At 32.0% G+C, this 23,909-nt stretch overlaps 3 protein-coding genes across 8 annotated transcripts in view; 1 reads left to right on the top strand and 2 right to left on the bottom strand.

The window, feature by feature from the left end:
* The window catches only part of LOC123714842, a 37,213-nt gene extending 23,700 nt beyond the window's left edge, over positions 1-13,513 (bottom strand). The window contains exon 1 of the mRNA XM_045669435.1: positions 13,086-13,513. Within this exon, the coding sequence (XP_045525391.1) occupies positions 13,086-13,275 (190 nt within the window). The 5' untranslated portion in view covers positions 13,276-13,513. The remainder of the gene's footprint in view (positions 1-13,085) is intronic.
* Positions 13,514-14,127: 614 nt separating this feature from the next.
* On the bottom strand, positions 14,128-21,380 carry LOC123715551. Of its 4 annotated transcripts, none has more exons than XM_045670658.1 (6): positions 20,963-21,098; positions 20,509-20,645; positions 18,431-18,604; positions 18,285-18,356; positions 16,813-17,395; positions 14,129-15,581 (listed from the first exon to the last, which is right to left on the bottom strand). In XM_045670658.1, exons 2-6 carry the CDS (start codon positions 20,629-20,631, stop codon positions 15,541-15,543), a joined length of 993 nt encoding a protein of 330 aa, XP_045526614.1. In that variant the 5' UTR covers positions 20,632-20,645; positions 20,963-21,098; the 3' UTR covers positions 14,129-15,540. The 4 variants fall into 4 exon arrangements, with proteins under 4 accessions (XP_045526615.1, XP_045526614.1, XP_045526612.1 ...); XM_045670656.1 differs by lacking the exon at positions 20,963-21,098 and adding an exon at positions 21,232-21,380 and having other exon boundaries at positions 14,131-15,581; XM_045670659.1 differs by lacking the exons at positions 20,509-20,645; positions 20,963-21,098 and adding an exon at positions 21,232-21,369 and having other exon boundaries at positions 14,128-15,581.
* A 314-nt stretch (positions 21,381-21,694) lies between these two features.
* Positions 21,695-23,909, top strand: part of LOC123714981 — a 32,317-nt gene continuing 30,102 nt past the window's right edge. The window contains exons 1-5 of one of the 3 annotated variants that reach the window (XM_045669709.1): positions 21,695-21,778; positions 22,407-22,506; positions 22,599-22,766; positions 23,023-23,095; positions 23,460-23,566. In XM_045669709.1, the coding sequence (XP_045525665.1) occupies positions 22,409-22,506; positions 22,599-22,766; positions 23,023-23,095; positions 23,460-23,566 (446 nt within the window). In that variant the 5' untranslated portion in view covers positions 21,695-21,778; positions 22,407-22,408. Of the gene's footprint in view, positions 21,858-22,406; positions 22,507-22,598; positions 22,767-23,022; positions 23,096-23,459; positions 23,567-23,909 lie in introns of all 3 variants that reach the window. The other 2 variants (XM_045669708.1, XM_045669713.1) reach the window with 2 other exon arrangements.

Below are 23,909 nucleotides of genomic sequence, written 5' to 3'. Positions count from 1 at the left end.
TCTTGGTCTTAAAGCCAACGAAAATATATAAACGATTTTAAAACAAATTGTGACTTTTACCAGTATAATACTCGAAACTAATTTGAGTGTACGACCAAACAGGCTCTAGAAGATAATCCACTCCTTATATGGAAATTGTATTCGTTTTTACAAAAAACTCCCAAGCGAAATGAGAGCATTATCACTGAATACATTCAAAACTCTCATTAAACGTAAATTAATCAATAAATCTTTTTAAAAATTTGACGAATACTTAAATGATCCTAATACTTGGGATTGATTTGCTCCAGTTCAAATATATATGGCTGCTGTGCCAAACAAACAATTTGTATGACTCAAAACTTGGCGATTATAAAGAGTGATGGAAAGTTTCTTGCAAGCTCTACGCCTTTGACTTGCGAACTGGTAGTAAATGTAAATTTAGAATCAATTAACTTTACTTAATGACTTCTTTTCACAGTTAACTTGTTAACCTATATGAATAAAGTCATTTTGAGTTGGAGTCTTTTTACCTTCTCAACACATGGGTAAGGTTCTAAACACATACATTTCCTTATAAATCTACCTAAAGAGCTCTGATAACTACTGGGTATGTAAATGTATGCACATATATGCATAGCCAGTAAAACCTTTCAGCCCTACCAAAACACGCTGTAGGGCCGTGATAACTGAATTAATGGTTCCCTTCATCACTACTACTATCAAGTGTATGTCTTTCATTTATGTCAAGAATATACGGAGGAGTTATGTTTTTCTTGTTAAACATTGTGTATTGACGACCACCAAAACCTTCATTGTAGGAGAGGTCAAAGTAAAAACACTAATGTCTGATGATTCAGTGTATTTATATATAAATTCGCGTTTGTAAATGTTCCGGGAGATTACCACGTCAGTCTGTCTAGATTAGGCAATGTTTGGTCTATGATCTCATGCTGTCAAAATATAATTTGACTTTTAACAAGGGCGCGCGCATGTTATACTTCTATTAGATATTTTAAATCACTTGAATAAAAATAGCCAATCTTTATTGTTTTATAATTTGTACATTAGTACTAAAAATGTTTTTGGAAAAATATACAAATAACATTCAATTTATCATCATGCTTCCGTTTATGAGCACGGAGCCAAGTTTTCCATATAAAAACATATAATGTTTTTCTGCTTAATTTGCCAATGCTACCGAAGTCCGCACCACAAGCAAAAAAATATAGCGAAAATTAGATATATATGTGATATATGAAGTCGCGAGAGTGATGAATCTTCAGTCTCAGTCTCGCTTTTCCTTTTATTTCTGAAGGTCGTGTTAGTGGCACCGCACAACATCTTCCACTCCAACAACATCCCCTGTCTTCGGCATCCTTCTGCGCCTAGGTGATAGTACGACCTGTAAGGGCCTTTACTTGATCGGTCCAGCGAGTAGGGGAACGGGCCCGAGGTTTGGCCTATTCCAATCACAATAAGTTTTTCTAAACTTTCTGGATCACCAAAATGTCGAAAGAGGATTTAGTACCTGTAAACGTCTTAGTATGTATACGTTTGTTTCTTAAGAAGCGAATAGTAAAACAAAATATATATGTAGTTATAATATTTTCTATAATATATAAGACAAACCTATCAAATTGCACTAAAAACCAATTTCTTCTACGGCTTCTTTCTTCTTTACATTGCAGCTGACATTCCACAGACTACATATTATTATAGTCTGTGACCTAAAAAGTAAAAATTAACGAACGTGGCCAGTATCAGAGATCGAAATAACCATCAATATTATCGTTAGTCAGACGAGGCGAGAAGAATGTTTTATAATAAGTAAGTGGGTCAAGTTCGCGACCCGAATCACTTCCGGGTTAGATACACCTACTTAGTAAATGTTAATTAACTGATTATCGTTCAATAATACAGTGGCGATACTCTAACAAACTCCCGTAGGTTTTTCACATACGGGAGTGACAAGTCTCGTCTCCGAGTAAGGAGACCAGCCTCTACTACTTTACTAGCTGTGCTCTATGGTTCCTCCTGCATTGCATGCGTGTATTTTTCAACATTATTTGTTCTATAAAACTGTAGTACTGACAATGATAATAGCTTTTGCAGCGTACGCGATAGTTTAATTTTGGTTTATTTTTTACACCTTGTTCGGAGGTTCTTCAGGGATATTTTAGAATTGTAATGGTGAAAGAATATTTTATCGATCCTGCAGTTTAGGTGCCTGTTCAATTTAAACAAACAAAACTTTATAATATTAGTGTATATAATAATTCTTATTTACCGCGCATCATTTAACTATCAAGACTGTCCTACTATAATGACGTAAGTGTAACAACAAAAATGGAGATGAAACACTGCTGCGAACATTTGAGGTCGTGTCACGAAGGTTCTCTTTCCGCACCGACTCTACAACAGTTGTGGCTTCATATATTCTTCATAATAATATATAAGGATAATACAATCGAAATCGTGGTATATATTATAAAACCACTGGTTTGTATGAATGTAACAATCGCAGTCATGACAGGAGAGCGACAAATGCATATAAAATAATTCTTCAACTTAGTTGCTTAACGTTAGGCCCATACCTCACCGAGATGCCATGGCGACGTGACCAGCGACGTCACCAACAAGTTCTTATTGAGATGTATGCCGGCTAACTCACTTGGCGACCGACTGCCGACGTCACCAAGTAGCCAGTGTAGCCAGAGACCGCTCCTAATGCGGGGGTTTGGCGACGCACGGAGGCCAGACGTAGCCATGGTATAGGCTATGTAATAACTGACCGGGTAGACATTTTATTAGCCACGGTAGCAAATACCTCAACGTCTATAGCCGTTGTTCTCGTCTATCTTCTGCTCTCGGAGTACGGAGCCGAACTTGCGATACACCTACGTCATGCTCAACTATCTTTTTTATGTCATCTCGAACAAACAAAAAAAACTTGCGTTACTCTGGCGTTAAAGAAATGTCGTATGTAAAAAATACATCGTATAGAAGGAAAAGTCTTATAAGGGATTGACGTTAAGACAAATGATGGTGTATGTAGATCGCTTGTTACCGACAAGGCCGCTCGTAGCATCCCTTATATTTTTTTTGTCTTATTTGTTTTTCTTTTAATGCATCAATAAATAGAGTTTACATTGTTATTAATAATGTTTGATGTCGGTAAGGGACTTATTTCATGGTCTTATGTGTATTCTCAATTCCAAGGTTGATACATCAGCTCTACGGATATTGAGAACGTCATCGAACTTATACAAAACGGGATTGATATCGTTGCCACTATTGGAAGCTACAGAAAAATGCCGCTGAAGTGCTCAAAAATCCCCTCATCCACCAACATCAGATTCTGACTTAACATGAAAAGGATGCCAAAATGAGTTATCCAAACCCGTCCCAGCTACGAGACTGTATAATATTCTGATTCGTATCAAAAGACAATATCTCTATCTTGATATAGAATACATTGTTTGACAATTAAAATTCTAAAATACGGACAATGGTAAGTACGGCCCCAAAACGGCGAGGCCCTAGTCAAAATAACACTGATTATAATATTCTTGTTATTTTATCTGTGCAAACCTGTTGAAGGAAAGATACATAGTATTACCGACTTCAAATTAAGAGTTTTATCGTTTTGACTGTTTGTGATGTAAAAAGTGACCTTATTTTTCGAAAAATTATCTACTAAATATGCAACTTTACAGAAATTGGTTAAATAAAGTTAAATAAGACAAGTTTAACAAAAGGCTTTTATTATCATAGACATGTATACAAATAATACAATTATTTCATTTTACCTTATTACAGATTTTCATTAATTGCAATAGAGTTATTATTATCATTGTTATTGTTATTATATATTTTTATTATAAATTGGCTTCGAATCAACCGTGGTAGGGACAAGAAAATGTGTAACGGAAAAATGTGACGCGTAACCAAAAAATGTGACGGTAACTTTCCAACGCCAATAAAAAAGTTTCACTTCAATAAAACACATCACAACATTCCGCTTCACATTCTTAGAATTCGTAACATTAAAAGAAGTATAACTTTGTTAGGCAGTAAGAGATGTCGCTGAATGCATTGCCAATTATCAGTGCTCCTCAATTTAGAAAGGATGTGTTTTAACAAATATTGTAAATAAAAACATTATATATATTAATTTTTTATACATATATAAATTGTTATAATTTTTTTCATTTACATTTTACATTATTTTTGTTAATGTTACATGTTACTTTGTTCTTTTTTGTTAATTATTTATGGACTTCTTGTATTGATCTTTTGTAGGGGTTTCTTTTTTTTAATACTATGGTTACAAGGAAGAAATCGCTTGTTGGCGATAAGGCCTCCCGTTGCGTAATACTTATGTACTCACTTTTTATATGAATGTTTTGTATAGGTATATATTATACCTGAAGATGTTCCATATAATAACTGATTGAAGAATAGAACGTACGCTTCGTGCTTTAGCAACTAGCACTTTTCAGCAAATACCACCAACAGTATTTACTTTCTAAGGATTTATAAGTTATATATACATTCATATATTTTTCCCGAAGGGGTAGGATCCCGGATCCTCACTCGCTCTCTTCAGACATACCTCTCTCGCTATCTATGACAATCATCTTTCTCGTCTGTTCTCTAGTATCTCCTGGATTTAGTCTGACAAGCCCCACCCAACCCGACTTCACCATCTACGGTTGTCTTCTATATCCATCATTTTACTAGCTTCTCATCATTCCGTTCTCCACGATCGAACCACTTAAGCATTTCCTACGTCCTACGTCCTATAAATGCTGGTTATATCCTTCTATCTACAGGCTATCTAATGATCTAGGTACAGTTTTATAACAAAAACTAGACATAGCAACAGCTATTTTTAGTATCAAAACAAACCATTATGTAAATGTATAAAAACACGGCCGTATTTTTCCGCAGTCAATGACCGGACGTGGGCAAAACTAGTTGGCCGGCAGCCAAAAATTATGGAGAAAAAAATTGGTCACGCGTGTGATTTCGCTCTAATGAAAAAACACAGCGTTACGGAACTTTCGTTCATTTTAAACGAGGATAAATATCTTAAAGAAGAATAAATTGATAAATAAAAAAAACAACAATTATATAACAGATACAACTCTCCCGGTATTCCGAGTAGATGAATGCCTGCAGTGTGACTCCAACAAAACCCTGCTGCATTTAGTGGGGTGATCCGTAAACGCATTTCTATTTTGGTATATAAAAAGCAGAAATAACCCGTAATTCCCCCCATAACACAATTACAATTAAAATAAGCTTGTCCTGTACAAGTGTATTATAATTGTAATAATATTTAAGTTAAATAAACTCTTGAGTTAAATTTAAATCTTTCGCATCTAAAATACACTCTGTATAACACATACATAATATATATCTTCTTACCAGTGCCAAACCATTAAGCTGCTAAAATACAGTAAACTAATTACAGCTAACAATTCACAAACAATTATAAAGAATATATATCTTTAATAAAATTTTATTAATTCTCATTTATATTACTCAGTTATGAAATCACATATTTATAGCTTTTATAAATGCTGTTACTAATAGTTAAGTATACAACATGTGCTGTGTTTGTGTGCCTGTCTCAGTATGTACAATTAATTTTCATTGAAATGGACCTATTTTAAAATTTCCAAAACTCTGTATTAAGTATTAACAAATCATTTAACAGCGTAGAAAACCCTGAATGAACGAGACAGCCCTGAACACATACGCAATGACTGAATATGATGAGGTAATTTTCGAACAGAAATAATGTATGAGTAAGAGCTTCTCACGTTCGTTACACCGAAATAGTGCTAATTTCATTGTCAAGGTGTTTATTGTCTAGTTAAAGGAATAATGACCAAACTACATTTCAGATGATACACGGGCGTGGGGACGGCTTATGATTTAAATCGCAATTAAATTACATAATTTTATTTATCGTCAAAACCAGGTAACATAAACACGTATCCCTATTACGCAACGGACCTAATGAGAGTCAAGTGCGGAAACTTACTCTAAATTAGTTTCAGTAATATGTAATATTCCAGAATTACAATAATTTGAAAACAATTCATATATAGTGCTAGGTGTCCTACGATATTGTAATAAGAGTAATTTTACTAAAATTGTTTTTAATACAACAATTAGTGGCTTTACCTTAAAACAAAATTGATTACAATATTTACTGTTACTAATGTATACCAGTATAATACTCGAAATATAAATAATTTGAGTGTACGACCAAACAGGTTTCAGAAGATAAACCACACCTTATATGGAAATTGTATTAATAATCATAACTAAATAAATAAAGAAAACACTTTTAACCGGATTGAAGCTATGTATTATTATTATAAACTTATTTACATAATTTTAAATTTAAATTTTTCCGACGTTTCGCGTGCTTTACAGCGTGCGTGGTCCACGGTAAATTTAACAATAAGGTTTTTATAAATTTGACGAATACTTAAATGATCCTAATCCTTGGGATTGTCATACAAATTGTTTGAATTGGAGCAAATCAATTTGTATGACTCAAAACTTAAAGATTAAAAACAGTGGCGGAAAGTTGCTTACCAGTTCTTCTTGCCCGCTCTACGCCCTTGACTTGCGAACTGGTACAAAATGTAAATTTACAATTAATTTAACTTCTTTTCTGACGTTCATAAGTGTACTTGTTTACCTATATGAATAAAGTTATTTTGAGTTTGAGTTTAATTCCAGTTTTAGAATGCAATAAGCCTTAGTTATTAGATATATAATTTATAAGAGACATATTTTTTATACTATACAGGGTTTAAATCATAGAAACTTTAGTTGTTTTTACATAGTTAAAAAAATAACGTTAAGGAAACTAGCAATTATATAAAAACTATTTACGATGACATCGTTTAGAACAACATACCGGTTATATTGACCAAAATCAAAGGTCCCGGCTGAATTCAATGTCTTAGGTACTTAATAACAACGTCATCGGCTGTTATGATCGGTTTTTACAAATATGAGTAGTCCCTTCGATGTCCTTATAATAGACTTTGACTGTAATTATTTTATCAGTTAAGAACGCGCCCTACCCACCTTGGACCTTACCAGACAGTCAAAATAGCTGAATAGCATAACAATATACCAGTGGTTTTGTTATTACACTATTATTCTGTAAAATGTTAAATACACAACAAAACAGCTACCCTATACAAAAACTGACAAATACAGGAAATTTTCAAAATAACGTCGTTCCACAACTGACCATAATTCAATCCAGTAATCTTTATGATATCCAGTATTGTGTGTAAACATGCTGTATAATGTGAAATAATCCTTTTTGTTACTGGAAACACCTACAGCAACCTTGGCAATGCATCGTTAAGCCCAATGGAGAGCGCTGTAATTACGAGGTGATTAGCGGTCTTTGCGACCCACATGACATCATTATATAGAATAAACGTATATACTAGATATTGCCAACGCTTATTCACGTGAAAACATTTACTTTGATATTTGTTGATTGATTGCGAAATCTTTTAATTATACTATACAGTGAGTAGATATATGTTTGAAGTGAAACTTCTTTATTTTTATAGTAAAGGTCGGCAAACGGCGGGAACGGGACGCCCAAAAAAAGGAAGACACGCAACCCATGGACACCCATTACAGTGGGTGCGTTGCCGGCCTTATATATAGGAGTATATTTTTTTGTCTTAGTTCATTGATTATTCTCCTTTACAGGCAAGTAATGCCTGCCTTTCTACATAAATTGGGAGAAGTTTATTAGCGTTTAAAAGAGAAAGTACCCCTTGGGTACCTTCAGAGGAGCTGAGAAGTAGACTAGAAATAGACTAGACACAAACACTAATACAAGGATAAAAGGCACAAACAACAAGGTAGAAGTGACGAGAAGATGACGTAAAACTGATCGTTTGGTCAAGGGTCAGAGAAATAGGAGAATTAAGGAGTCTGGAAAAGGCTTTTATCGGGATCGGAAAACGGACTTAATTTGATATTTTGTGTGGTGTTAGGAAAACCTTTTATATAAAAAACTTGTCCGAATTGAGAGCGTAACTAATAAACAAAATTGGCAAAAGTTAATCATAACTAAGTGAGTCTAGCATAACCAACTTGACCAGACGTCCTGTTCTGAACCTGTCCTGTTGTGTCCCCGGACTGAACTGTGGGACGAAAAATTGTCCCGTTTTGAGAAACCGCGCGAAAATTTGAGCAGAAAGATGTAATAAAAACGTAACGAAAGATTCACTGTTCTTCTGTTCAACTCACTTAACATTTTGAGTACATTTTGTGATTCGTAACTTTTAAGCCAACTTTTTCTAAATAAATATCTTTAAAAAAGTGTTTTTTTTAATTGACTGCTTATTATTTGATAAATACTAAATTAAACCAATTTCCCGTTGTGAGTCAAATAATGACCATTTATTATTATTAAACGAAGCAAAGTAAATAATATGTGACGATCGGGCGAGTTAAAATATTATATATAACCATCATCATAATTTATAAACATGTATTTCAAACGGAAACCTAATTTTTACTATCTACCTGTGGTCTTATACGTAAAATAATGATTTCGTGAGTAGAAATCAGAACCTATCCACACTGTATGAGCTACCAACAGTTGATCCCGTCCTGTAACCTGAAAGCACTATGTTTTATAGGAGTATTTCCCAACCCCTTTTGAGCCATGCCTTTATGTACTTTAGCCATCCTAAAATTCTTATGATCCCACCTCCGATGTAACATACATAAATACTAATATCTAAAACTGAATTGCACGCTTAAGGCCTTATCCCAGCACGAATTTCTGTGTCAGTGTCTCGGAGTGGACTGCGGTACGCAATGGAGAGCTGGAGCACTGAGGCGCACTGGCCCGAAATAACAATTCGTTATGCAAAACATTAAATTAAAATAATTTTATCCATTTTGTTTCTGAAACGGATTACTTGACTTGCGACACAATACATCGTGTAAATTTTAAAATCATGTTCTATATACATTTTCGTTTTAAAATGAATTCAAAGTATCAAAAATTGGCAATGTTTGGCTTTTTTCTATCGAGCGAAGTTATTTAAATCGTGTATCGATCTTTCAAAATGAAAACATAAACTACTCGACTCCACCATATATTTCCATTCGCCCTACTTCAAGAAACGATGACAAAAAAGGGAAAGAAACAATGTGCTTTTTTGGAGTTTGGCAACCATATAGGCCCTTAAGAAACATAAATGGTAGGTTTTAGCAAGAAATTACTTGGAAATTGTTAACGAAACACCGTATGGACGGCGTAGTTTTGCTCTTTCGCGAATTTTGTAAACATTTTTGACATTCAAAAGCATGCGCTAAGATGCATTCAAACTGAATAACCTTATTTAAATTTTTTGAAATTTTTCATCGACATTTTAAAACACAATGAAAAACTGAAATAACAAGTAGTAATTATTTTTAAAAAATCTCGACTAGTCCCTTAACTGTCACCATTTTAGAGTGATTACCTTTCATTTACGTTCTTGATAAGCAAAGTAACAATCACACAATTACGCGAAGATCCACATAATCCTTGTCAGTAGGTACTTTTAGCATTATTGTTACGAAATATGGTTTCAGCATTATATACTTAAATATATGATGTCATGTATGTAGTATTAGATTTAATTGTGTCAACAATTAACAATAAAAACCAGTAACGCTACGTTTTAGGTCTGGGCCTCAAATTTCTACATTTTATTATTTATTTTTTATTCTATAACATAGACACGCCGTCGATTTTTGGGTCTAAAGGGTGTGATTTCCTCACGATGTTTTCCTTCACAGTACGATCGAGTTACAGACTGAAAGCGCATTGTGTCACGGGGATCGAATCTACAACCCCAAGGATGAGAGTCGGACGTTGAAAACAATGGGCCAACATTTCTCGACAACAATTATATCCGGTAATATTTTAATCATAGATATTTCTGTCTTTGTGAGTGGAAGACTTATCTTCAATTAGGATTTAAGTCAAGCAAACTCTGACTGCTCAGTTATGGGTTCAGAGATATAACGTCGAGGCTAACGAAACATAGTCATAGTATGTACTAGTATGTCTTCAATGACGTCAGTTAAGGAAAAATACATATGAGTGTTATGTAAAAGTAAATCGGATAGTAATTATAGTTAAAGATTGTTTTAACTACATGCCATTCATACTATGCTATATACTAATTTATCTGATAATTTTACTTGTTCGAATCGAATTTGCGACCGCTGGATAAGCATTTGCCAAAAATGATGATATATCACTGTCTATCATAAATCTAGATTCTGCTGTTACTAGTGCTAGGTAGTCTGCTATGGCTGTTTCGAGAAGAAGAATTTGACAAGTTTAAGACATTCCATTTAAAAAGCTTTTTCTTGTTGTGTAATATACATATATACCAAAGGCGCTACAACCATTTGAGTCTGGGTCTCAGATCTCTGTATCAGTTCCGTGATAATCTTAAATACTTCATCTTTCTACTTCCCAGTAGGTAATCGACCTTCTGTGCCTGACACACACCGTCGCCATTTTGGATCAAAGGCATGCCACGGTTTCTTCCCGATATTTTGCGAGATATTTAAGCAAGTTTTAAATGCGCACATAGACAGTAAGTCCATTAAAGCACAGCCATCGAAGCTACGACCATACGGAGTCGCACGAAACCTCCAGGCTAACACTACTCCGTTATTGTTGTACACCATTGTTATAAAAAAATATCATAAAACCATTTTTCATTACGTTTAAGCAGTAAATGAATAGAAAATTCTACAGCTTCAACTAAATACTACTTAACTCCACGAAACAACCGAAGATTCATATAACAGTATCATAGTATCTCTTGTACATCATTGGATAGAGGGCATTAGAGGGGGTGGGGAGGGGGTGGTAATGTCACAGTGCAGACTGCAAGGCGCGTTCTTCGCCAATAATACTTTAAACGGTGACTCATCTATTTTAATGTAGGTTATATTGTCTATTGAAAGCATGGGATAAAATATTCACTCTAAGATTCAAAGACGAATTTTGGGGGGTCATATTCGTGACACAAGAGCGAATTGTAATTCATGTTTTTGATATATTGTATGAAATAAAATGCGCTCTGGATCTTGCCCTAAAAGACATCATACTGCCCTAGTATTAAACTTGTAATTATTAATCTACCATTAGTGATAATTTAACAGACGACTCCACGTGCACAAACAAACCAACCTGCCGTACTCCGGTACGGAACATTGGAAATTTAATTTGACCAAAACATATCTATACAAAACTTTGAGAATGCTCTAAAAATATACTGCCTAGCAACAAATCGGCTATTTATACACGATAAGATACCTGAGAATTTTACAAATAAGTACTATTATAGTTATCATTGCAAAAACGCCAAAACACTGGTCTAAGTGGAAAAATAGTAGATCGTGCGATAAATCGTTTTGATATCATAGACAAAAAAGTGATAGCTTGTTGATTTAATTACTGTCAAGTTTTACATTTCAAGCGTAATGCAATCTTTAAACTTTAAACGCTTACTTTTCCAACTTCAGACCTATATGTATACTATAATTTATAGTAAACATGTCTGGGTTTAACCATCACAAGCGGACTCAGGGGGCGATTCCAGATGAAACAATATTTATTTAAGTTTGATGATCTCTTGTTCAGCACAGCTATTAGTATAGTACTTGTAGTGTTGATATATACATTACAATATTTTAATGTCATGGATGTAGAAATATAATTGATTACTATGTTGAGGTGTTGAGACCTCTAATAGTAAGTTATTAATATCTGGCCAACTGCACTTTGCATCTTTCTCATGATAAGGATATGGCATTGATAATCAAGCCTGGATACATGTCTCAAATCCATTCAATGTTATGTTAGATGTTTCTCATTTGAATCTACAGGTGACACCTGGCATACATCCAGGTGTTCAAGGTCTATAGGCCTCTTACTTAAAAAATAACTATTATAATAATGTAAAGTAAAACTTTAACCAAATTAATTATTTTTTATACGACAGGGGGCAATCAGGACACAGGTCACTTAACACTTGTGCTGACCATGGGCCCACTTATAGGCATCTAGAGACTTGCAAGTACATTTACAGCAATGGTAATGTACACATTACAATAGTATTCTAATATTCAATTGAAAGAGTTTTATTTTTTGTATAACATAAGCTCAATAGGTGTGTGCTAATTTTGTAAAGTATGATGTATATTGACTATATAATTTAGATTAAGCCTATATTCCAGAACCTGTTCTAGGAAAAATGGTGCAGTGGCAAAATTTTCAAGTATATATGTAGCTACTAAAAGTCAAATGAACCTTTATTACTAATTATATTGTAAAAAAAATATTTGATCCCTTAAAAAATACTTATGAAGTTATTCTTAAATTTGATTAGTACTTTTGTAAATGAATTCAAAGTGTGATGGATTTAAATTTATAGTAAAATCACAAATAAGGATACAAAAAGACAGATAAATTAAAACATGTATATGTAAATACTTATAATTATTGTTGCACAATTTTTTAAGTACCATAGTGATTTTAGTATCTCAACTACTTTATAGAACATACAAGAAACCACAAAAATTTATCAGATGTGTCTAACATATTACTCAGTTATTACACAGAGAACAAAACATGAAAATGAAGACATGTTTTCTCTTACAGTTAATAAAGAAATTGAGTATTAAGTGTGTCAATGGCACGGAATAATATTTCCTGAACTCTACTAGAGAAAAATTAATTTAAATAAATTCTTCTGATTTACTGCCATACACATATCTTCTGAATATAAAAAAAAAACATGATGCTCACAAAACATACAATATTTTCTTTTGTCTTGAACAGTTAAAAAAACATGGATAATAAAATTCTTTGTTTCATCCTTCATATTATTTACGTTTACTAATGTCTCACGTACGCTTTAATTGTTCTAAATTGATTGTGGTAATTACTTTGAGCTCAACAATATGAGAAATCTTATAAGTTTTGACAAACTGCCAATAATAAATAAATAACTTACCATCATGCCAAGGGTTGGCTGGTTCGAAGTATTGAGTGACTAGCTCCTCATCATGAGGAAAAGATACCTTCCTCTTAGGTTTTTCTTCTTTTTTCTCACTGACTTCATCGTGAACAACAATAGGGTTTTCTTCATTTTTTACAGTCGTTTCACATACACCCGGACATGTAATTTGATCACTAGTAGACATATCTCTTGCTAATCATTCGGTCACATATCATTTGTGATATCATTAGAATAAAATAGCACAAAAATCACATAAAATAACACTAATGTTGACAAAACTCGCATAGATTAATAACCAAACATCCACTCGAGAGATATTATTTTCGATCTCACTGCACATTCCGTGTTTTACAGGCGTTTCGGCGAATTTTAACAATTTTCAATTCTCGTTCAAAATCAAAACATTTTGCACCTTTCATAAATCGTTTACCGCCATATTGGATAAGCGGGACAAAAGGAGTATTCTTGTTTTTGAAGTCTAGGGGGCGCTGAAGGTGATGAATGTAGCCACTATTAAAATAAAAAGAAAATGCAAATTGCTTTAAATTTTAATTTGTCTTATTTCATTAATAATACAATTGTATACAATAAATTGATTTTTGTTTAAATTAACTTGTTACATTGTTTTATCTGTATCTTCTATCTAAATCAAAGTTACGCTACTTCGCAATAGATAGCACTCATTGCCCTTAGAAACCTTGTAATAACAATAAATAGGTGTCGCTTTAATCAAAATACTAAGTTATTTAAAGACTCATACTAGGTGACACTATGTTAAAAAGTTTGCATTCTACATTTGTTTTGGTTTATATTTTCTCAATGTATTTTTGATATAAAAATCACGTTATAATATATATTATATTATATATAATAATACCAAAGTATTATTATAATTTCACAGTAATAAACTGTGAAATTAAAATTAAATATTAAAATATGTATCTTCAAGATTTGTAAATAACAATTAAAACTCACATTGGTAACTAAATGTATTTATTTGAAACTCAACATCACATCATACAGACAAGGTTATAAAAATATTTTGTAAATTTTACTTACAACTACAGTAAATATATTTTAAACAGTTTAATGGTAAATACATTACTTCTTTTTTTAAACTAAAAGACACAACTTTTAATAGACAATAAAATATCGTTCATACTATTTGCTCAACATAGGTCACTTTAAGCACATAACACAAGAAAAAAATATCTTTGACTAATTTATATTAATTGAAATTTAATTAAATGACATAAGTAAAATGAGGATTTTAAAAAATTGGATAAAACTCAAATGAGGCATCAAATTTGTTATTTAAACTTATAATTTCATTGTAATAGTTTAGGTAATATTAAATTTCATGAACCTCTCATTTTAAAAGTGGTTTGTGTTGCCTTATAGCAAAAAATAGCATTAATGCTTTTAAATAAAATTTGCAGACGAGCCGCATAATGATAAATATTGCAGACCTATACAAAATTTACATAAAAATTATACACCTTTTAGAACTATTTAAATGGCTGATTTGGGTGACTGACATAAAAAATGGATTTATAATGAGTTGATATTCTATTTTATAATATTTGAGTTTTGTTACATTATGTTATCTTAACTTCATTTAATTTTTTTACTAAGTTTTGATAAACTATTTGATTTATTAACTGATACAGTTATATCGCGAAATTGTAAGTAGCGATGGAAGAGAAATACGCAACGTAACAAGTGCTTAGACAATCATTTGCCAAATGTTGCATTTGAGTGAAATGATAAGAACGTTAAAGTGGCAACATTAGTTAGAAAAAATTGGCTAAATGACTTGTATCCATTACATGTAATACACTTTTAAAAATCGAACAAATGTCCTTTCTAAGAATTTTTATGAAATTTTCATTTATGTTGTCTTTGGTATGTCCAGTGAAACATGAATCGTTCATATTAAGTGCCACTGACATTTCTATAAAAATTTTAAAACAGTTTTACTGTTAAGCTTTCCGACATATTTCTTAGTCTATAACTTTGTTATATTATAAATATATTCAAATGTAAAACTTGTATGTCACCGGCTCTTAAGAGTACATATATATTTTAGGATAATGGCCATCCATAACATAATATATTTGTACAAAACATGAAAAAATACCCTATATTAAATTCGTTTTTTATAAATTTTTGGTCATTGTGCAAAAAGTCAGATCTTAACATAAACATACAAGAACTTTTGCCAATCTATAGATTTAATCAATTCTGAAATTGAGCTTGTTCATAATTGGCTTACATGTCATCAACTGCAGTCTCATGTTCCAATCGTGGGGAAAATCTATTGCTATTTAATAAAAACTTAGGTGTTTGAACACTAATTATGTCAATAGAGATTGGATAAATATGTTTGTATTTAAGATTGACTTACATTGGCACAAAATGTATACTAAATAAAAATGTGATGTATTTGTCACTGTGGCTCCTTTTTAATTTTCAAATCTAGAACACCATCTGAAATAAAAACATATTTTAATATACATATATATATAATTCTCGTGTCACAATGTTCCTTCAAATACTCCTCCGAAACCGCACGACCGATGATTATGAATTTTTTATGCATATTCAATTAGTCTGAGAATCGGATACTATCTATCTTTCAAACCCCTAAGTGATAAGGGGTGTCCACCTTAATTTTTTTGTTTTTATTATTTATGATACAGCATAGAAAAATACATACAACACTTAATTGTCACCCCTCTACGATCAACCCCTATTTTTATTATAGTAGATAGGTTATTTTTATTGAACTAAAAAAATGTTTCCTGGAAATAATATACAAGGCAAAACGACGTTTGCCGGGTCAGCTATTTTGTATACTTAGACCAATTTCGATATTGATTAAAAAGAGTAAAGTAAGTAAGTAAAGTAAGAGTTAAAAAGATATGGAAAAAGTTTCTAGCTAGTTCTTCTTGCCCGCTCTACGCCCTTGACTTGCAAACTGGTAGTAAACGTAAATTTACAATTAATTTAACTTCTTTTCTGACGTTCATAAGTGTACTTGTTTACATATATGAATAAAGTTATTTTGACTTTGACTTTGTCAAACTACTTAAAAACGCACACACACACTAATTAACACACGTTACACATTCGCACACAATATTTTATTAGTAAATTTTCTTTGTTTACACAATGTCCTTCATATACATGGTGTATCCGTTGCTATATTTCTAATTTGTCTTTGGTTAACATAGCTTTTACACATTGAAAGAAAACAATTAAGGATTTGGAAAAATAAAAGGATTAAAGCTATTTGTATTATTATAAACTTATAATTATTTACATAATTTTGAATTTAAATTTTTCCGACGTTTCGCGTGCTTTACAGCGTGCGTGGTCACGGTGACAGAAGACAAAAGGTGTTGAATGTCAAAAGTATCACAGCTGTAGACAGAGTTGTGTTTTCTGTATTTATTTCCCCGGAGTTGGTATCGACTAAAAGATGACGGGTTTTTGCAGAAATTACTCACGGTGTCCTCTATTTTCGCGGATTGTTTGTCTTGGGGTTTTAATTAACATAATTTACCTAATTTAAAATTATGTAAATAATTATAAGTTTATAGTTAAAAAGTTTTATAATAATACAGCTTTAATACGGTTACAATATTGTTTTCTATATTCCTAATTTCAAAACTGTAAATATTATCTTAAAGCCATTCCACCACAAAAGTTAACTTACCACTATCTGGCTCACTGAATGTGTAAGCAATGCGTCTTGGAGCCGTTTGCTTCCGTCCATGACTCTTTTTCTTCGATAAATTGAGAACACCATCCAAAAACACCGTTTTCGCACAGACTTTGTTAATTACATCTTCGCTATAATCATTTTCTTTATATTTCCATTCTTGCTTTTGTATTCTATCTGTTTCCATCTCAATTTTGTAATCATTCTCAAATTTGTAATTTCGTCCATCTATCGGTCTATCCATTATGTTGTCTTCTGATTTGTAATCAATATCTTTCTTTTTATTTTCTTTGTAATTCTCATTTGTTCGTATACAACCAATTTGTTTATCAATTTTACTATTAATATCTGACATGTAATCATTGGCCTTCAGTTTGTAAACATTCTCACTTTTGTAATCGGTTTTGGCATCCTTTTCTTTGTAAATGTGATTGACACTCTGTTGAACTAATTTGTCTATGCGGCATTCAAAAATTTGTGTCTTGAGACTTGGATAATTGTCTGATTTTGGAGATTCAATTACGATTTCTGGGTCTAAGTCTGGAACCTTGGCGTTGTCGTCACGTTCTTCTAGGACCTGTAATGTTATAACAAACAATTTAATCTTTATATATATATAAAATAGATTGCTGTTCGTTTATCTCGCTTAAACTCGAGAATGGCTGGACCGATTTGGCAAATTGATCTTGAAATATTTGTGGAATATCGTGGAAGGTTCAAACGGAACATAAACATTAAGTCAGTAAAGGAAAAAACTACAATTTAATTTTGCAATGATTGATGTCTTGTCACTGTCACTTGTCAAATATAAATAAGGCATGTTCCAAAATTTGTCTGTCTCATTGCCATAATATGGCCGATCTCTATGGTTCATATTGAAAATGTTTAATGTCAATCAAAAGTGCGACGTGCTACCTTACGTGCACGCACTGACTACCATCAAGAACGTATAATAACAATCGTATTTGTATGGCTGAATTACGTTACCTAGTGAATAATAATGAAGTTGTTGTGCTTAGAATGGAATGAGTTCGGGCACACTAAACAAAAAGCAGCGAGCGCGACACATGAAACTAAGCGATTGCGCAGGCGCGGTAGACTTGTAAATCTGTAAAGTAGCATTCCACTGCGACTGGAAAATGGATCACTGTGCCAAACAATCGGTAAAAATTCGAGAAAGTAAACCATTATTGTAAAGCGTAAATACAGCAGTGCAGCAGCACATTACGTGAGCTGGTGGAAAAGTGAAATTGCCTCAATTAGATCCACCACCAGATCCCATACGAATACATATGATAAGCGAGACTTGATGCTAAATGACTTTCCGTATGTCAAAAACTTATTTGATTAACGGAAGTCATACTTAAGGCTAAGTCCCTGAGGCACGTCACAACTTAAACCTGCTTTCAAGAGCTGTCAAATTTTGACATATTGATAGCTCAAGCGGAGATTGTGACTTTAGTTACCTTTTGGAATACGGGCCTGAATGTTATCCTTACCGCGAGTTGCTGGAAGATATCACTAGGCCGCCCATTGTCCTAATTAGGTAAATATGATATAGTGTTTACTGTGTTAAATTAATATATAAAAAAGCAATTCGTCAAACTATTACCTCTAATATATGTGTCCTTAAAGCCCCATATCGCGTCCGCAATACAGTCCTTGTAGCGAGTAACATACGCCTTTCCGACAACGCGTCATCTCGACATGCCCTCACAGCACGTAACTCGCGTGTTAATCGACGTAGATTCTCCACACTGCGCCGGCGACTGTTTTGTGATGCTAGCTGTAAAATTAATAAGATCAAAAGTTTTACTTGTTGGAAATCATTTCTTCTTTATAAGAAGTCCTAAAAGTACATTGATAAGAGAAGCCGTAACTTTCGTGGTAAATACAAATTTTGACTATGAATGTCAGAAGTTGTATGAAATAACAAATATTTACTTAATAACTCGAAAGGTTTAGATAACCGCCGCGAGATATTGGTTTAAAAATCTTTCCTACGGCCTTATACCTAAGCGAGGTTGCCAATCTTTGAATAGCGAGAACAACATACAAGTGCGGCAACGCCGCAAATGTATATAATTCGATACATAAAGATTTAATGAATTATTCACTAACAAAAAAGACCCAAACAATGATGAAGCATATTGCAATTCGTATATAACGTATTCGTTCAATAACGGTAACTCATATTATTATATATGAAATAACAATATTATTTGTAAGTAAATTAATACATATTATTCGAATAAATTGATTTGGACCATTTTATTTTATTATATTCGTTAATAAAAGTTTTCTGTTTATTTTTATTTATTTATTTAAGTTTTAGATATAGTAAAATTAAACATGATACAGATGTTACAACTATGCATATACAGTATTCACGCCGCCCTTTTTCGCTTTCCTCTGATTCAGGAATCTATATCTATATATAAATGAATCCCTATTTCCCTTGATCACGGCATCACGAGTGAACGCCTGGACCGATTTCGCTAATTCTTTTTTGTTGTGTTTGTTATTGTCAGGAGAATGTTTTTATGTTAGAAAATTGCGCGGTAAATTAGAAAATTTAAGAATACTTTTGTTGCTATAGCAAATTTATTACAATCCAGACTTTTTTCATGTAACCTTGTTGCGTTTGACATAACATTGACAGAATGCGTGCTGCAAATATCAAAGAGGATGGAAGAAAAATGAATATCGTTTAAAATAAATGCTTCGAGTTATTACATTGATAAAATACATATAAAATAATTACAGTCGTTAATTGTGTGTGGCATTAATCATGAAAATGGCCAGTTGTATGTCGCCTGTTGCCATGTCGGAGTACCAAAAAAACTATTTATATACGCGCCAAAAAAACAAACAACGTTGCATATCATGAAGCATTTTAAATTAATTATACAAATTTGAAATCAATATTCATAGTTAAGAAAGAACAACGTCTAGCACCATCTAGTAGCAAATAGCATGTTATATTGATTTCTACCAAACGCTACAAGCGCTGATTCCCTTTAAATAATTTATAATCTAGCGATACATATAAAAATTTCATTTCTTTAAAATCTTAGTTACACTCAATTACTTATGTCGTAAAGATGTAATTTTCCTAAATTAAATGATATTAAGGATAACTTCTTATCAGTTGCATCACACACTATAGGCATCATTTATGGAATACTGTGTTCTAGTGGCTTCAGCATGCGACTCACATCCCTGAGGTCGTAGGTTCGAGCCCCGGCTGTGCACCAATGGTCTTCCTTTCTAAGTGCGCATTAACATTCGCTCGAACAGTGAAGGAAAACATCGTGAGGAAACCTGATTGCGTTAGACCAAAAACGTTGACTGCGTGTGTCAGGCACAGAAGGATGTTCACCTACTTGCCTAATAGATTAACAAATGATCATCAATCAGATACCGAAAACTGAGGACCGGACCTAAAAAGTTGTAGTGCGATTGATTTTTTTTTAAATTAATTTTATCAACAACAAGCTGGTCTATTACTTTAATTGTCTTTGGTTGTTAAATTTGGTGTATTATGAATTTTGACATATTACATTTTAAAGCAATTTTTTTTACTTTCCAATTTGATAATAAGGTTAACTGAAATATACTGAAAAGCTTGGAGTTTTACGCATTATGTTTAAGATTAATAGGATATAGAGAAATAATATAATGGCATACCCGGTTCCTTATTCTCCGTCTCAATCCTTTAAGAAACATTAAATCATCATCTTTAAGGTTAAGTGATTGCACTTTCTCTGTATATTTGCATGTTGGGAGTCCAGCTACTTCCTCTACTGTCATACTAATACCTCGAGCTACAATTTATATAAAAGGGTAAAAATACTTTTGTTATATAAATATATCTCTTAAAAGGGAAATATTAAGAAAGATGATGCCCAAACAATCTTACTTAAGATGAACTTATTCTATATATTTTATGCCTCCATTTTCCAAAAGCTACAATAAATTTAGATGCTATTTTTTTTATAAAAGGCTCCTTTATTATGTCTTTATATATAAAATATCAACGTCTAGTATCAAGAATATCCACTTATAGATTTTATATTGTAACTTTAAAAAAAATTGCTACAATCAATATTTATATCTTTATGTAAATTAAACGATTACTCACAGATCTTGCAGACATTGAATTATGACACAAAACAAATAATCTTTTTAAAATATAATATGTTCAAAATCCAAATATTTACTTGACGTCCACAGAAAAGGCAAATCAGTAACTGAATCTAATTTATAAACAAGCTCAATAGAATATTACGTAAATTACATACAGAAATGAATAATAGATCAAATTAAAACTACAGCGAATACTTTTTGCGTCACAACCTGTTGCTTCTAAGAACTTAGTTTCAAATTACATTTTTCGTATAGACCTCTTACCATCTAGTATTTCTTGATCATGTTGGTATGAGGATGCGTTTTTCGAGTTATCATCCATTCTTCATATTTGTCAGGACAAATAAAGATATTTAAAGTAAAATTAATAATATAAAAGTTAAAACAAAACTAGGTAATAGCTTCAAACCTAGGTTAAGTATTACACAATTGTCAAAGTCAAATATCAAAACAAACCACAGCTCAATAAATTTTTTATGCATACATACAAAATATATAGATACAACATATTATTGGGTAGGCATAAGTTAGTTAATATATTCACAATAATTAATTAATCGTCAATTTCTTTGATATTTCGCATAATTTATATAGGGAAAAATATGAATTTGCTTATGGTTCATTGACAATTATCTTGATAGTCAACTTCAACTTTCAATAATAAAACACTCAATTTTCAAACTCAAATTTTATGCTAACTGCCATTATTTGTTTTTCATTTATTATTACAATTTACATGATTTTTGCAGTTGATCGTGCGGTTGGTTGTTTGCCGACGATATTCTTTTGTTTTTTTTTATCGAGCACATTGGTGAGAATCTTAAATATGCATTATATTTATCATTGATATCTTTTAATAGTTACTTTACAGTGAAAACAGTACTTTTAAAGTAAGTTATAATAGTACACTTATGATTCTTTTTACCACGTGAAATTTATAATAAGCAATGAATTTATAAACAGGTTTAAGTGAATTTTCAAAGCTTTTAAATAATAAAGACTGTTTACTATTATTATATATTATAATAATAGTGAACAGTTCGTTTTATCGACCTAAAAATAATTAAAACATCACAAGATTTTTTAGCTCGTAATTTTTGTACATAAACGAAAATAAATGAACATCTATCTTAAGTTATAATGCCTAATGTTTTTAAATAAAAGATACTTGTTTCTAGTTTTTTAATGCAAAAAACAATTTAATATACCCCACTCCTTGAAAAGCCATTGTTAGTCACATTTTTTTCTTATTATCAATATAATAAATATAGTCTAAAAGGGTAGATATTGACCACTGATCCCAAAGATCTGTAGGATCATACATACCCCTCTTGCTTCATTTACTCTCATGATATTTACCATAAATGCTTATCAGTTATGGGTGCTTTTGGCCTATATTTATACTTTGATTCAAACTATACAATTGTTGTATGTCCTAGATATGGCAACTTGGGGCAGTGGACTTAAAGATTGGGACCCAATGAGAGATGACTATAATGATTCTATGTATGACAGTCAGTACCCAGATGAAAATGTAGAGTAAGTTCTGCTTTTCTATATTGCTAAAGAAAAAAATGTTTTTATTACATTACAGCAGACGTTATATTTCTAATGTTGGTTATTTATTTTAGTTCTGGTGTTCAGCTAGACCATCATAAACTTTATGTAACAAATATACCTCAAACTTTGAGTGAAGAAGGCTTGAAACTTGCCTTCACAAGATATGGAAATGTCATCAAAATACACATGTCTAGAGATCCAAAGAAACGATATGCTTTCATTTTTTATGAATCACCAAGGTATTTGTCTGATTAAAGATGTTATGAAGTGATGAACTTTTTAAAAATAGTATATTAGTTATTATAATTCACAATATGTATATTATGTAAATTTTATTATATGAAAGGGAAAGAAATCATGAATTAATTAAATGTATGTTTTAGGATATTTTTTCATGTGTAATTTTCATTATTATATTGCCTTATAAGTTTAATAACTGAACAGTTTAGCCAATCTAAACTTTTGGAAACATTTTACATATTTTAATTTTTTCAGTGAAGCAAAGCTGGCTTTGATGAAACTTAACAAATCTGAACCTCTAAAACTCAATGTTGCTATTGCTCATAAAGTAAGTGTTTTTAAATAGTGATATCCTATCCTTGAACAGATTTTGATGTTTCCCATATTATTTTTTGGCTTTTAAATCTGTGTCAGGGAAAAAAAGTAGGTAGGCAGTGGAGTTAGAGGTGGCTCACAGAGTAATTTTATTTATACACACTTTAATTTAAGCAATCCTAGTAAAAAACAATATAGTTTGTCTAACAAATTTTCATTGGTAATGTAAAATTTCTTGATTACTCTATATTTTTATCATCATTATTATTCATCAATAAAATATATCTCGCACTATATTTTCAAACACCCCAAAATCAAAAATATTTGAAACATATATCATTGACACATTCTATTACTAAACAAATTGTTTATAACAGAAAACAAATGACCAGCCAGCCAAGGTGCGCAGTGCCCGTCCTAGTGCTTCTTATAGTAACAATTATAGAGATGAGTCAAGCAGTGTGAGCAGCAAAGGAATTTACCCGTGAGTACTTAATATTAAATGAGCAGGTGACCTGCGGGTAGATTGGCTGCTGTAGTTAGTTAACTAAAAAAACTAAGGTTCAATAAACAAGAAATAAAAATAATAGTGTTACAATCTGGTTTCCTTTAGCTATGTTTCTATTAAAGATCATTTATCTGTGATGAGTCCTTCTGTTGCATGCAATCTTTAATTTGGTTTAATGTGTTACATCTATTGATTATTGGTGTCCAATTAAATAAATATCATTTAGATATTTCAAAGAGCAAATATTAGTTTTGGCTCCTTTGACTAAAACACATTACATTATTCATATTTTCAGTCATTACATTTTTTTTACACAGTT

The sequence above is a fragment of the Pieris brassicae genome, chromosome 10 (assembly GCF_905147105.1).
Source record: "Pieris brassicae chromosome 10, ilPieBrab1.1, whole genome shotgun sequence".
Classification (NCBI taxonomy): Eukaryota; Metazoa; Arthropoda; class Insecta; order Lepidoptera; family Pieridae; genus Pieris; species Pieris brassicae.
The sequence above is the reverse complement of the archived record's forward strand: the minus strand, read 5'-3'. Positions and strand labels throughout refer to the sequence as shown.

Excerpts from the sequence above, each read along its gene's own strand:
- LOC123715551 (XM_045670656.1), bottom strand. The coding sequence starts at position 21,289 with ATGGATGATAACTCGAAAAACGCATCCTCATACCAACATGATCAAGAA. Across the intron at positions 20,646-21,231 it reads TGATCAAGAAATACTAGATG|CTCGAGGTATTAGTATGACA; the intron begins GTAAGAGGTCTA and ends TATAAATTGTAG. Across the intron at positions 18,605-20,508 it reads GACGGAGAATAAGGAACCGG|CTAGCATCACAAAACAGTCG; the intron begins GTATGCCATTAT and ends TTAATTTTACAG.